General features: G+C 37.6%; 1 protein-coding gene and 1 pseudogene across 2 annotated transcripts in view; one reads left to right on the forward strand and one right to left on the reverse strand.

Moving 5' to 3' along the window:
* Positions 1 to 14448, reverse strand: part of WDR70 (WD repeat domain 70) — a 194527-nt gene that overhangs the window by 147640 nt on the left and 32439 nt on the right. For both annotated transcript variants that reach the window (XM_037530393.2, XM_054688324.1), the window contains one exon: positions 8474 to 8607. In XM_037530393.2, coding sequence (XP_037386290.1) covers positions 8474 to 8607 — 134 coding nt within the window. The remainder of the gene's footprint in view (positions 1 to 8473; positions 8608 to 14448) is intronic.
* On the forward strand, positions 10399 to 10935 carry LOC119261268 (nucleotide triphosphate diphosphatase NUDT15-like; annotated as a pseudogene).

Below are 14448 nucleotides of genomic sequence, written 5' to 3' on the forward strand. Positions count from 1 at the left end.
TCAAATTTCAGTTACTACGGTATATTAAGTGAGTAATTGCATGAAGTACAAACTTTGCTGCTAGTTTTTCAGTTAAAAAATCACTACAAAAATAACATATGTACCTCCTGATCAATGAACAACCCTACCATTCTTCCAAAGTCTAACACTGGCAACATACTTTCAAAAACTTCATATGTGCACAAAAGGCATTTCACTTCTTGCTTTCTGTTCTTACTCAACTTACACACAGACCCACAGATGTATAAAGATAATCACTTCATCATTTATTTGTAGTAATGAAAAAGTGGCTACTACATAACCCTAAAGTATATCAATGAGAGAATAGCTAATCAGTGCAATGGTTGTCAAAATCTGTCCTCAAACCATGTATACCAAGTTGTCAGAAATGCAAGTTCTCAGGTTACCCAAAATCTAAAAAGTTATGAAATCTAAACTTTTAACATTTTACCAAGCCCTTCAGATGCTTCTGATGTTTATTAAATTTCAAAACCACTAAACTATATGGTAAGTTATACCTGATATGTTATGTAGCACTTAGGAAGAACACAATAATAAGTGATAGCAAAAAAGCTCAAAGCAATGATATGAAGTGGGGAGGGGAGGGAGGGAATTATGTAATAATACCATCTGGCACATTTATGGAACATAGTATATACTGCTCTTTAATAGGTACAAATATTTGTTGATAACTGTATGGAAAAATCTCAGAATACACACAGCAAGAAAAGAGATTAAAATGAAGATGCTCAAAGATCCAAAGGATACTGTCTCTTGAATCTACAACATAAAATTATTGAAAATCTGTGAAGAAACAAAAAAATTACAGGTGACTGGCAGACTGGACTAGAGAAAATGCTGTACTTGTTTTACATTAAATGAGACAAAAGATGATTTTTAGTAGAGATCCACAAATCTAATACTGATGCAGGGCCTAAGTTCACATGCAATTAACAGATTAAAAAGTGCCCAAAGTGGTAGATGCATCAAAAAGAAGTGTAACAACAACAAAGGAAAGCATTTTTTTATATTATTTTATACTGATAATCCAAGAAAAATAGCAACTTTAATGAGTCTTTTTGAAAGTAAAACTGGAACAATAACAAAAGCAAGAATATTATTGCACCAAAGATTCCTTTTGAGAAAAATTCATCACAGGTGCCTGAAATCCAGAGCCCTACCTCAGTCTCACTCCTAGACTAGGACTTCTGTCTCCCTTCCTAAGAGCTTTGGGGGCCTTTGTGTATGAATGCCCCTTTGACACCCACTAACCATGATGTTGCTGGATATCAACCAAATTCTGACATCTGCTGTTAGAGGTGAGGAGATGGTCTGAAAACAGCAATACTGTGCTTTTTATATTTTCAAGACAAGATCCCTCAAATTTTCTTGGCAGACAGTACAGGAATAATGTATATAAGTAACAAAAAAAGTTATGGAAGAATTTTCCTGAGTAGGGCCTCCCCTGGTGGCACAGGTGGTTGAGCGCAGCACTGTGAAGCTGTCCGCAGTCTCTGCAGCAAGATCCCAGCCAGCCGGCGAGGGTCCCACATGGCGTGGCAGACCTCTCCTGTCTCGCCTGCTACTCCCCTCAGCAGTGTATTTCTTCAGTCTGCCTGTTCTGTTCCCTGCTCTGTCTCTGGTGAATCTTCTCACCCTCCCGCACGTCCGCCTATACCCCAGTCTTGTATGGCTAAATAAATAAATCTTTAAAAAAAAAAAAAAGAATTTTCCTGAGTAATAGATCTGTATGAATTCTCATATGGTTGAACAACTTAACCTAATAGGTTGTTTAACAGATAAATGAGACAGGCTTCAAATAGCATACCAATATTTGACTGCCATATCAACAGGTACTAATGCAATTAGAACTTATTGCACATTTACCAAATTTGTGACTGGCAAAAAACAAGGATTGATCATTTATACTTTGGATGTTAGAGTCAAAAATGGAATAATGAACTAACAAAGTAAAATTAATGTGAATTCAAAAATTGTAAATACTTGCATTATACTTTTTTCTCTTTAAAATGTAATATAAATTTATTTTAATAATCTATAACAGACTCACACATGCACGCACATTTTTAGATCATTTGTGGTCTGTAAGACTTAAATGCTTACTATCTTTACAAAAAAAAAAGTCTTGCCAACCTTTGGTAAATGATCAGCAAGTCTTTTCTGAAAAAATATGTTCTATCTTTGAATTTGAGTATAAAAATCAAAGACTTTAAGTAAACATTCTGCAAAGTAAAATTTAAATGAGAACAATTCTGAAACTGTTTTACATGCATACTGGAATTCCACATATATGTAAATGGATGGGTGGTAGAGCCAGGTTCCTCACTATTAGAAGGTGAAGTTTCCCAAGAAGGAAGACGAGGAAAAACTAGAATGAACCAACACTCACTGGCCTGGAGTCAGAGACACCAGCATAAACTCACGTTTAGCTTATATCGATGCAAACAAATACAGAAACAAGGGACAGAAGCAGTGATACCATAGGAACAATACACACAGAGAACGTGGATCTGTTTGCTCACAGCATTGTTCTTCTAGGAAATATGACTAATTTTAAGACTAGGGCAGGGAAAACACAAAAAGAACCTGGAGCATCCTACACATTCTACAGTGTCAAAAAGAAAGAAAACACTTTGGGGAGAAAAAAAAAAAAGGCACGTCAAAGAAATTAACAATCTGAGCAACAAAATAAATAGCAAAATATTATACCACAGTATAAAATGAATAGTAGATGATACTGGTAGATATAAATGATCAGATAGATAAATGGGTGAGAAGAGACAGTTTTTCCTTATTACAGAAGAACTCCAAGTATTTCATGTAAATACTATCGCCTCCAGGAAGTGCAGCTTAATCTTTCCACTCACTCCAGAGAGAAATCCTTTACAGACTTGCTTCCAGAGAACAGCATATAGAAACGGAACAAAAAGTAACTACTTTGGAGTTACATGACAGTATGTACCCCTGACATGCACTAAATAGGGCACTTCACCTCCATGATATCTGTCCCCAAAGCACAGAGCACCAGTTTCACCATGAAGAAAAACATAAAAACAAAAACAAAACAAAAACAAAAACAAACCACAATTCAAGAGGCATTGTGCAAAATAACTGACCAGTACCCTTTCAAAACTATCAAGTTCATAAAAACAAGACTGAGATATTATCATAAAGCAGAGAAAACTAAACAGACATGAAGATTAAATGTAATGTGGTATCTCAGAAGGGATATTATTGAAAACTCCAGTGATATCTAAGTAAAGTTCATAGTTCAGTTCATAATAATGCACCAACATTAGTTTAATTGTTATAATTGTACCATGGTCATGTAAAACTTTAACAACGAGGTCAACTGAGTTAGAAGTACTCCTGAACTCTATACTATCTTTGCAGCTTTTCTGTAAATTAAAAATAATATATTCTAAAATTTAGAGTTTAGAAAAATTTTGAATTGGAAGAATCAGTATGCTCTTGTCATTTAAACATACACACATATATATCTATACTTTTGTCCTCATTCCACTGAAAAGATTAAGAAGCACTGATACCCCAATAGCAATGAGCATGTGTAGTATCTGGATTTGGACTCTAAATACTATAACCACTACATAAATTTATTTTTTAAAAAGGTCTCCATGGGGAAATCCTGATTCCTGGACTTAGAAAGGAATGTTGTGTCAGAAAACAAGTAAGTTTTTAAAGACTAATGAGGTCATGTCAATTCTGCATAGCAGTCAGGGACTCCCACTGGTCAAATATGAGACAATTTAAACATCAAAAAGAATAATGACTGCAATTCACTGAAACACATGAAAATTTTAAAATCGCAAATACTAATACTCAAAAAAGAAAAGTAAAACAGCAAAACTATCACCATAAACAACAGCAACAACTCATTTATTACAACCCGTAAGCTGAAAATGGAAAATTAAAGGAAAGTAACTAAACATTTATCCTACTCTCCCCCGAGTAGGAACTGTATTTCAAAGTTACCAAAAAAAAAAAAAAAAAAAAAACCACACTGGTTAATGGGGGAAAGTTTGTTTTTTAGAAGAATGGCAGAAAATAAAAGTAAATGCAATAATAGAATTAAAACTTGCCAATAAGCATTCCTCAAAGAGAACTGATTCAGCTGTGAGTAATCAATGGATACTAAACTTAAATGAAGGGATGAGGAGAATGTGGATATTACATAGTACCAAAGAACCTCCCTGCAAAGTTCTTGCCTATGCAAAGTTCTTGCCTACCACGAGTATATATCATTAATTTACAATGGAGGAATTGGCTCTCCTCATGTTAATCCAGGGAGTAAATTTAATTGCTACTTAGTAATCATGGCAACAACTAGGTAATATGTGTCACTTGATATGATACAATTATGAATTATGATAAAACTTCGATCATTTACAGGAAACAATGGAAATAAAGATTAATACCATAAGGAAGCAATTAGAAAATTAGGGAGAAAGAATTATATAGAGGTCATGAAAATGGTAAGAAAGGTTGAGAAAAAGGACATGAAAATGGGAAAGAAAATGGTAAGGAGATGACGCTGTCCTACGTTAATAGATAAGTAAAAGGTGCAAAATAAACACGACGTATATACTTGATTGGATCCAAGTCTAACATTAAGACACATTCTGAAGGTAAATGGGTAAATTTAAATAAGGAATCATTTGGAATCATAAGAAATATTAAGGGATCATAAAGAATTTTGTTTCAAGGGCCTCCCTGGTGGTGCAGCGGTTGAGCGCTGGGTTGCGAAGCTGTCTGCAGCCTCCGCAGCACCGGTTCGATCCCCAGCTGCTCCCCGGCCACCAGAGGAGGGTCCCACATGGCACGCAGACCTCTCCTGCCGCCCGCTGCTCCCCTCAGCAGTGTACTTCGGTCCTTCTGCCTGCTCTGCTCCCCACTCTGGCTCTGGTGAATTCTCTCACCCTCCCGCGCTTCTGGCTGTACCCAGTGCTTGTATAAATAAATAAATAAATCTTTAAAAAAAAAAAAAAAGAATTTTGTTTCAAGTAATAATGGAACTACATTTACTGGAAATGCCTATATTCTTTTTTTTACTAAATTTTACTTTATTTCATCAAACATAAATCCAACTAACTGTATATTTTTTCTTGTTATTACCCTGTTAACTTTAGTTTACCACACTGTAGAGGGTCCAGGAGTACATTTTCTCACCTCCACAACTGTGTGTGTCACACCATGATCACCACCAAACAGCCAGTCACTCTCCGTCAACAGTCAGTCAATCCCTCTACTCATCCTCTCCCACTCCATCCCCTCTGGCAACCACTACTCTGCTGTCAGAGTCGAGGGGTTTCTTTTTGGTTTTGTGTGTTCACCGCTTTTTTTCCCTTTATATTCCACAAATGAGTGAAATAATATGATATTTATCTTTTTCCTTCTGACTTACTTTACTTAGAATAATACCTCCAAGATCCAATCATGTTGTCACATATGGGTGGCAATATTTCATCTTTTTAAGGGCTGAGAGGTACTCGCTGCGTGCATATATCAGAAAATATCTGTATGTTACAAAAATATATACTGAGGTATTCCAAAGTGAAAGTTATTTGTCTTCTGAATTCTTCAAAAATTACAAAAATGAGATGAAGCAAACAGAGAAAAATGTTTATAACTGTTAAATTTAGGTAAATAGCAGATGGCTATTATCTAACCCTTCTACTTTTTTCTTTGTTTAAAATTTTCCACAGAAAATGTGATTTATAGATAGATACATAAATAGATATAAAATACACATTGAGTCCAAAAAAACCAATATCATAAAATGTACAGACATTATTTGGAGATCAGGAGCAAATGATGGCAAAGTTAAATAGTTCTCATGACTTAAAATAACAACATGCACATAATGTTTGCAGTATTAGAGTTTATATTAATTTTATATGGATTGTCAAGAATTCTGTTTCTTCCCATCTATCCTTGACTAGCTCACTATTATATATTAGGTTGCAACAATTTAATTATGTATGAAAAATACTCTGTGCTTATTCTTTGGATTTTTTGCATTTTCAATTGAGAGAATAGAGTTAATGCCACAGTTCAGTACCAGAGCACTGGCTAGAGACTCATGAGATATGTATTCTACTCAAAGATGATCATTAAGAGAGCACTGAATAGTCCTGAACAGTCAGATTATAGTTGCAAAGGTAGGAGAGAATAATTTCTACACGAATCGAGAGACAGTCATGTGGGGAAAGAAGTAGTGCCACATATTTTAAGTACATTTTCAAAATGTCGTCATTCTAATAGTAATATATTACTATTTTAAATCATGAATGCTATTTTAAATACAGTCATCATTGGAGACATTGAGTTTTTTAAAAGCTTTTTCCTGTCCAATTGATCAAAGATCTGCCATGTTCATTTACCAAATTCTGAAAACTTTACTTAAGATAACTAAAGAGTTATGACTTCAAAATTTACAAATCAGTATGATTTGTAGTAAAGGGACCAGCATTACTCTAGAGAAAGCTGCCAGAGAAATTTAAGGTCTCAGATCCAATTCTTATCCACATACAAACATTTACTATCTAAGCATTTATTTTCAAGTAAGCAAAAACGATTCACATGAACTGTTCTTCCGCACTTAAGAAAAATCCCAGCTCTCTAGTTTTTTGGATGTTCCAACCAGCACTTTGCTAAAAGGTTCACTGGAAGCAAAAACCCACAGTCCAAGAATAGAAACTTTCTGCACATTGTTGACAGAATCCAGAGTTCACACATGGATATTAGGTTTAGCAAAAAAAATCTCTAAGAGTTCAGGATAAAAGCAAAGCCAGTCAAATGCTCCAGTTTCCCATCCTCTGCAAGTATCACCTGGATGGTCTTCTAAAACCATGACCCACCAGTGTGGACACTACCTATCAAGAAGCCAAACCCAGTGAGGGCACTGCTTGGGGACCAGTGGACAAGAGGCTATCGCAGGAGCTGATGACCCTCCTGAGATCTGGCAAGAAAAGAGTTTCTGCCTTCCCTGTACCAGACAACCTTTTCAAATGGGCTGAATTATCCATGGAGCACCTGGTACCAGTATGTGATGAGGTGAAGTATAAGTTCTCCCTGGAGTTCCCCAGTGACTACTCTTAAAACATGTCCACAGTGAAGCTCCCCAAATCCTACTACCACCCCAAAGTGGACATCAAGGGTAATATCTCCCTGATATACTAAGGAACAAGTGAATCACCCTGTATGACATTAGGACGATCCTGCTCCCCCTCAGAGCATGCTAAGAGAGCCAACATGGAGAACCCTCTGAACACATAAGCTGCCAAGCTCTGGAAAAACCTCACAGCCTTTAAGAAGTGCATACAAGAAATCTTCTCAAAGCAAGTCTTGCGCCAAGAACCCTGACCTGGACTGTCCAGCCTCTACTTTTGCATTCATTGTCTCTACTTTTTTGTTTGTTAAATGGTCTCTCTTTTTCTTGGTTTCTGCGCAAGACTCTGTATCCTAAGGTTTGGTGTCATTTTTGTTTTATTTCCATTGTTTTAATTAAGTCTCTTGTTGAGCCTTGTGAAGAATCAAATAAAGACATTTTGGGGTATTTTTTAACCAAAAAATAAATTGATAAATAAAAGCAAAGTTCTTATACCCGGTTTCTGCAAAAGGAGAAAATTGAGTCTAAATAATTTCAGCTAGGGCCTCCCCTGGTGGCACAGTGGTTGAGCACTGGGCTGCGAAGCTGCCCACAGCCTCTGCAGTGCCGGTTCGATTCCCGGCTGCCAGCAAGGGTCCCATGTGTTGCGACAGACTTCTCCTGCAGCGCCCGCTGCTCCCCTCAGCAGTGTACTTCGTCAGTCTGCCTGTTCTGTTCCCTGCTCTGGCTCTGGTGAATTCTCTCACCCTCCCACGCTTCTGACTGTGCCCAGTGCTTGTATAAATAAATAAACAAATATTTTTAATAAATAAATAAATAAATAAATAAATAATTTCAGCTAATCCACATATCTTGAATATCTTTAAATTTCATCCATGGGAGCCTATTTCTAACATGTGCTATGCAAATTATCAACACACCAGTTTTACCAATAAAAATTCATATTTTATACCCAATATGTTAAAAGATCAAATATGGTCAAATGTTAAAATAAGAGGGTGGCTTGTAACTAGCAACATATAAAGCCCTTTGTAATTATCAGCAGACTCTACCTGCTTACTGCAGCACTGAGTAACACCTGGATATTTGCTTAACATATGTGATAGGCAAATGCTTACCATTATTCAATATTTACTGGAGTGTTTTAAAATAAACTAGGCAAGGTAGTTAAGGTACATTTTACTTTCATTTGAATAATGAAGGCAGAACACAGGCATAGGAACTTATTACATTTTGGTACAAATCATTATAAATGCATTTCAAGAGACAGCCGCACTCAGTCTTCCAATACGAAGATATTGTATTAAGTTACACAATACATACCATTCACAAGGCTGAAGGGATCGAAATGCCTTAAAAGAAGCATCCATTCCAGCAAAATCCCAAAATTTAACATCATAATCATATCCTCCAGTTACCAATCGGGCACCTGAGGGGTCCAGACCCAGAGCAGAAACCTAATTTAAAAAAAAAATGAATTGGAGAAAAATTGCTCATGTCTATTACTATAACCCCCATTTCCTTTCTATTTAGATTATCAACTATTGTAACTTCTAAAAAGTGCAAATAGATAGTACCTTCTGCATTATTTGACTATGTTCTTATGGGTATTATTTCCTCTGAAATAAAGGGGAAAATTTTAATTTAATCTAATTGCCAACTTTGCCCCAACTCACCATGTACTCAAATGATTATCATTGGACCATATGATCAACTAAGTTGCCTTTAGTATTAAGTAGAAAACATGCAAATAATTCCATTTTTCCAATAAATAATTTTGAGGAAAACTTTTAAGATAGTTTAACAGTAAATGAAGACAACAATTAAAATTACCAAAATGCATAACTGCAATGGGAACTTTAAGAAACCTATTTAGGGCCTCCCCGGTGGCTCAGCGGTTGAGTGCTGGGTTGCAAAGCTGCCCACGGCCTCTGCGGCGCCGGTTCGATCCCCGGCTGCTCCCCGGCCACCAGAGGAGGGTCCCACATGGTGCGCAGACCTCCCCTGCCGCTCGCTGCTCCCCTCAGCAGTGTACTTCGGTCCTTCTGCCTGCTCTGCTCCCCGCTCTGGCTCTGGTGAATTCTCTCACCCTCCCCGCCTCTGACTGTACCCAGTGCATGTATAAACAAAACAAACAAACAAAATAAATAAATTAAAAAAACATGCCTCTATTTAAAAAAAAAAAAAGAAAGAAAAAAGAAACCTATTTAACAAAGTAGGGCAGAGTGGAAATTATTTTGTGCATACGGCTAAATGACTCAGGATAGCTATCTTACTTAGCCATTTTTTAAAATGAACTTATAAGTGACTAGCACATTATAATCACTTATATTGGTTACACAAAGTATTTGCTTTCCCTGTCCAATTCACATGTGAACAATCCATGTGAAACTCACTGATTTTGGGCTACATTTAACATTGTGTCAGAGCAGGAAGTCCATGGATCTACTGCCCTCACAGAAGGAAAGATATGCATTTGGAATTTTTTTTTTAAAGATTTATTTATTTATACAAGCATTAGGGGTACAGTCAGAAGCGCAGGAGGGTGAGAGAATTTACCAGAGCCAGAGCAGGGAACAGAACAGGCAGACTGACGAAATCCACTGCTGAGGGGAGCAGTGGGCACAGAAGGAGAGGTCTGTTGCGCCATGTGGGACCCTCACTGGTGGCCAGGGATCAAACTGGTGCTGCAGAGGCTGCAGGCAGCTTTGCAACCCAGCGCTCAACCGCTGCACCACCAGGGGAGGCCCTGCATTTGAAATTTTTAATGTGATTAAAAATGTGTGTGTGTGTGTGTGTGTGAGAGGGAGAGAAAGACAGTAAAAGGATCAAAGTTTTATTAAATAAGGGAAGTGACTGTAAATAAGTTGTAACAGACTTGAAATGTAATTAAATATAATAGTTTACTGATAAAATACTCATTTCAATGACTACCTACACTTATTTCAGAATATATAAAGCATGATATATAAATATGATTAATAACTTACCATTAAATGAGATACTCTAAATGTGTTAAGAAAAGCACACAAATGAGAAGCCATTTTTTATGACTGAACAATGTCTCAAAACATAAAACAAACAAAAATAAACAGTAACTTTAAAAGTCTAAGAAGTGGCTTCTGCTACCACCTCACTACAAGCTTACTTGCACCCATGCCTACTTGATACTTCTTCCCTCCTGTTACAATTAAAGAATTAGAGATGTCTCTTCTCATCAGGCTACCCCCACCAATGTTCATCTACCTATGAAGCAATTTGAAATTCCAAATTTATTTGTGGCTTGTGTTCTATACTTGTCCTCCCTCAAGAGTGTAAACTCCACTGGGGTAGAGGGTGGGTCTGGAGTCATAATAGAAGTGGCAGTAACTAGTTGCAATCATCCTCATTGTGTTCTCCTGGGGAAGAGAAAAGGCTTGTTTAGAGATAATTTCTGACTTTATGGGGGGGTCACTGATTTGATGATAGCTGGGAAGAATGTATTCAAAGGGAAACTTGGGAAGAAGCAACCCTTCTCCTAAAAAATGTTTGCTCTGCCTAAAGTGTGAATTCTTTCATTGAGCAGAAAAGTAAATGACCATTATGTCACTATATTAATGGAAGAAGAGATAGAATATAGAATCAAAGAATACCGAATATAAAAAAAAAAGTTGGAAATACACTCCTTGGGAAGAAATTCCTCCACTGACAAACATTCCTGGGTACTACAATGTTTAAAAGAACAAGACTATGATCCCATTTAAAGATTGGGTCATCTTGCAGAATATAAAGGAAACCATGTGTAGGTGACCAAAAACATTCCTTGTTTTCTTCTTATTTAAAAGACAAAATAAGGGCCTCCCTGGTGGCTCAAGGGGTTAAGACATAACCTATGAAGTTATCCACAGCCACTGCAGCATGTGTTTGACCCCTGGCCCGCCAGGAAGCAACCCACATGGCGCAGCAGGCATCACCTGACTCACCCACTGCTCCCCTCAGCAGTGTACTTCAGTCATTCCGCCTGTTCTGTTACCCACTCTGCCTCTGGTGAATCCTCTTCCCCACACATACCTGTGGCCTGAACCCCAGTTCTTGTATGCATAAATAAATTTTAAAAAAAGAAAAGAAAAAATAAGACCTGGTTAAGGGCTAGAAAATAATATTTTAAAAAAATGATAAAACATTTTATCTAAAAAGTTCCTTACACTTGCCAGGTTAATTGTAATATTGTAATAAAACTACCACCCTTTTATCAGTACTTGTGAAAATTTTCCTGGAATATGTCACTGAATTGTATTTCAGAAAGAGAGTATGTGATAAATGCTAATACTGTGGTTAATCTGCTTCTCTGTGTTTCTCTATTTTTACTGTGCAGCTTGTCATTACCAGCAAGCAATTGCCTTACAGGGAATAAGGTGCAATAGAAGTTTCCTTAGTGCTTCAGTTCAAATAGAAATTCTAATCCAAACGCTAACACAATTTGCCTGTTGCAAAATGCATTGTGTTTGTTGATTTTTCCTCTCCCCTTTACTTAAAAAATAAAAACTGGAGGTAGTGGTTGATTTATAATATATTGTAGCAGTCCTTGCAACTAGAGAGAAGAGGAAAGGTCATTAAAGTGTATTTCCTGGCTTTGTGATTGAGAATCTAATCCAAAAGAAATGAGATAAACTTTTAGGATCTGTGGGAAAACATAGTGTCAATCTGCACAAGTTTCTGTAACTGGCACTGTGCAAAATTATAGCTGACTATAGGTTCTTATCAAAAACTTAATTAAGAATAATGAGAATGTCCTGACTACTACAAAATTTAAAACCAGAGCATCAGAAAACACTAGCACTTTTATACAAGTCTAGTATCCAATAGCTATTGATGTTAACTTGAGTCATAATATTGAGAAAATGCTGACACAAACAAACATTTTTTTTAAAGATTCACTTTTGTGGGCCTCCCCGGTGGCGCAGCGGTTGAGCACTGGGTTGCGAAGCTGCCCGCAGCCTCTGCAGCGCCGGTTCAATCCCCGGCTGCTCCCCGGCCACTGGAGGAGGGTCCCACATGGCGCGCAGACCTCTCCTGCTGCCCGCTGCTCCCCTCAGCAGTGTACTTCGGTCCTTCTGCCTGCTCTGCTCCCCGCTCTGGCTCTGGTGAATTCTCTCACCCTCCCACGCTTCTGACTGTACCCAGTGCATGTATAAACAAAACAAACAAACAAACAAACAAACAAATAAATAAAACATGCCTCTATTAAAAAAAAAAGATTTACTTTTGTTTATTTATGCTTGCAAGAACTGGGGTATAGACCAGAGGTGCGGGGGTTGGGGGGTAGGGGGCTGACAGGATTCACCAGGTAAAGAGTGGGGAGCAGAACAGGCAGTCTGACGGAAATACACTGCTGAGGGGAGCAGGGGGAGAGACAGGAGAGGTCTGCTGCGCCATGCAGTTTAGCTCCCTGGCCAGGGATCGAACTCATGCTGCAGTGTCAGGCAATAACTTGATAGCACTGAGACTTTAATCCCTGCACCACCAGGGAGACCCCACAGATAAACATTGCAAACAATACTTTGTGATTTAGTCAAGCCAACTTTCCAGGCTCATCACACTGTTCTATCAAAATGACCCAGAAGATTGAAAGTGAAAAGGCAGGATTTTAAGACTATAATAGAATCGATCAACTCTTCCTATTTCATGTCGTAAACACGAAAAGCAATAAAATCAAACTACGCTATGACGCTATAATCACACTCACTTTTAACTATTCAACTAACCATTGTAAGTATCTTTATCAAATGGATTTATTTCTTCAGTGTCAAGAATGAAAAAAGGGGGCAGAGAAATGGATATAGATTAAAAGACATAACAAAACAAGGAGATTCTGTGGAGCAAATCAGACAGCATTTGGATTCTGCCTTGAACAATCTACCTACAAAAATATGTATTGGACAACTGAAGAAATTTGAACAATAATGGGATATTAGATTATATTTAACAATTATCGAAAAAAATTAGATGTAATAAAGATGTTCTATTACGACAAAGAAAAAGAAAGTAACGGGGAGAGACAGACTAACCTATCTGTTGAGTCTTACTGAAATATTTACAGATGAAATTATTTGAAGTCTGGAATTTGCTTTTAAATAAGCCCACAAGGTGACTAGATGGGGAGGAGGCCAGTGCCAGAAATGCATTGTAAATAAGACTGGTCTTATAGAGATAATTATAGAAATACATGTGTGTGTGTGTGTGTGTGTGTGCATGTGTGTATGGAGGTTCCTTTTAGTATTCGCTATAGTTCTGTGATTGTGTAAATACTTTTACAATAACTAGTTGGGAAAAAAAAAGAGAGAACCATACAAAAGAGTCACTTCGTAATCATGAACATATTTACAAGAAGTTTGTTTTTTTTTTTCACTGCCCAGAAAATTTTATTTTTGTACATCACATGAATTTTTGTCATTATGTTGGGGGAAAAGGATGTCCTGACAACCCATTTTACATTGGGGTTGTCCTGTAACAATTATTACATAAATGCTGAGAGTGCCATTATCCAAATGGCATGACAATTCACTTCTTTAATCTCAAGCAGAATTTGCATGATTTCCGTATGTTTATCAGGAGATTTAACAGTGAGATGCAGCCTAGCATCCATAATACCTGATGTTTTTCAGATAGCAATGTAAATATATTTTACAAGAAGTTTAAATAGATACAGGACAAAGGTAAGATTACCCAAAAACAGAAGTACAATTAGAAGCTTGAGCAGTGGAGGAGCAGCGGACGCGGCAGGAAAGGTCTGCGCGCCATGTGGGAACCTCGCCGTTGGCCGGGGATTGAACCAGCGCTGCAGAGACTGCAGGCAGCTTCTCAGCCCAGTGCTCAACTGCTGCACCACCAGGGGAGGCCCACAAACAATATTTTCAAAAGGAAAAAACAGTGAGAAGAATGTCACTGTTTTACCATCCTTATTACTAATTCTATCATTTCTGGAGCTATTGATTAATGTTTTCCCCTCATTATGGAATGTATTTTCCATCACATATCTAGAAAAAGCTTCATTAAAAAGGAAAAATGAGATAATTTTATTCTTTTTTCTTTTTTTTTAAAGATTTATTTATTTATACAAGCACTGGGTACAGTCAGAAGCGCAGGAGGGTGAGAGAATTCACCAGAGCCAGAGCGGGGAGCAGAGCAGGCAGAAGGACCGAAGTACACTGCTGAGAGGAGCTGCTGGTGGCAGGAGAGGTCTGCACGCCATGCGGGACCCTCCTCCGGTGGCCGGGGAGCAGCCGGGGATCAAACCGGCGTTGCAGAGGCTGCGGGCA

Source organism: Talpa occidentalis, unplaced genomic scaffold, assembly GCF_014898055.3.
Source record: "Talpa occidentalis isolate TD23 unplaced genomic scaffold, MPIMG_talOcc4v2.1 talOcc4.6, whole genome shotgun sequence".
NCBI lineage: Eukaryota > Metazoa > Chordata > Mammalia > Eulipotyphla > Talpidae > Talpa > Talpa occidentalis.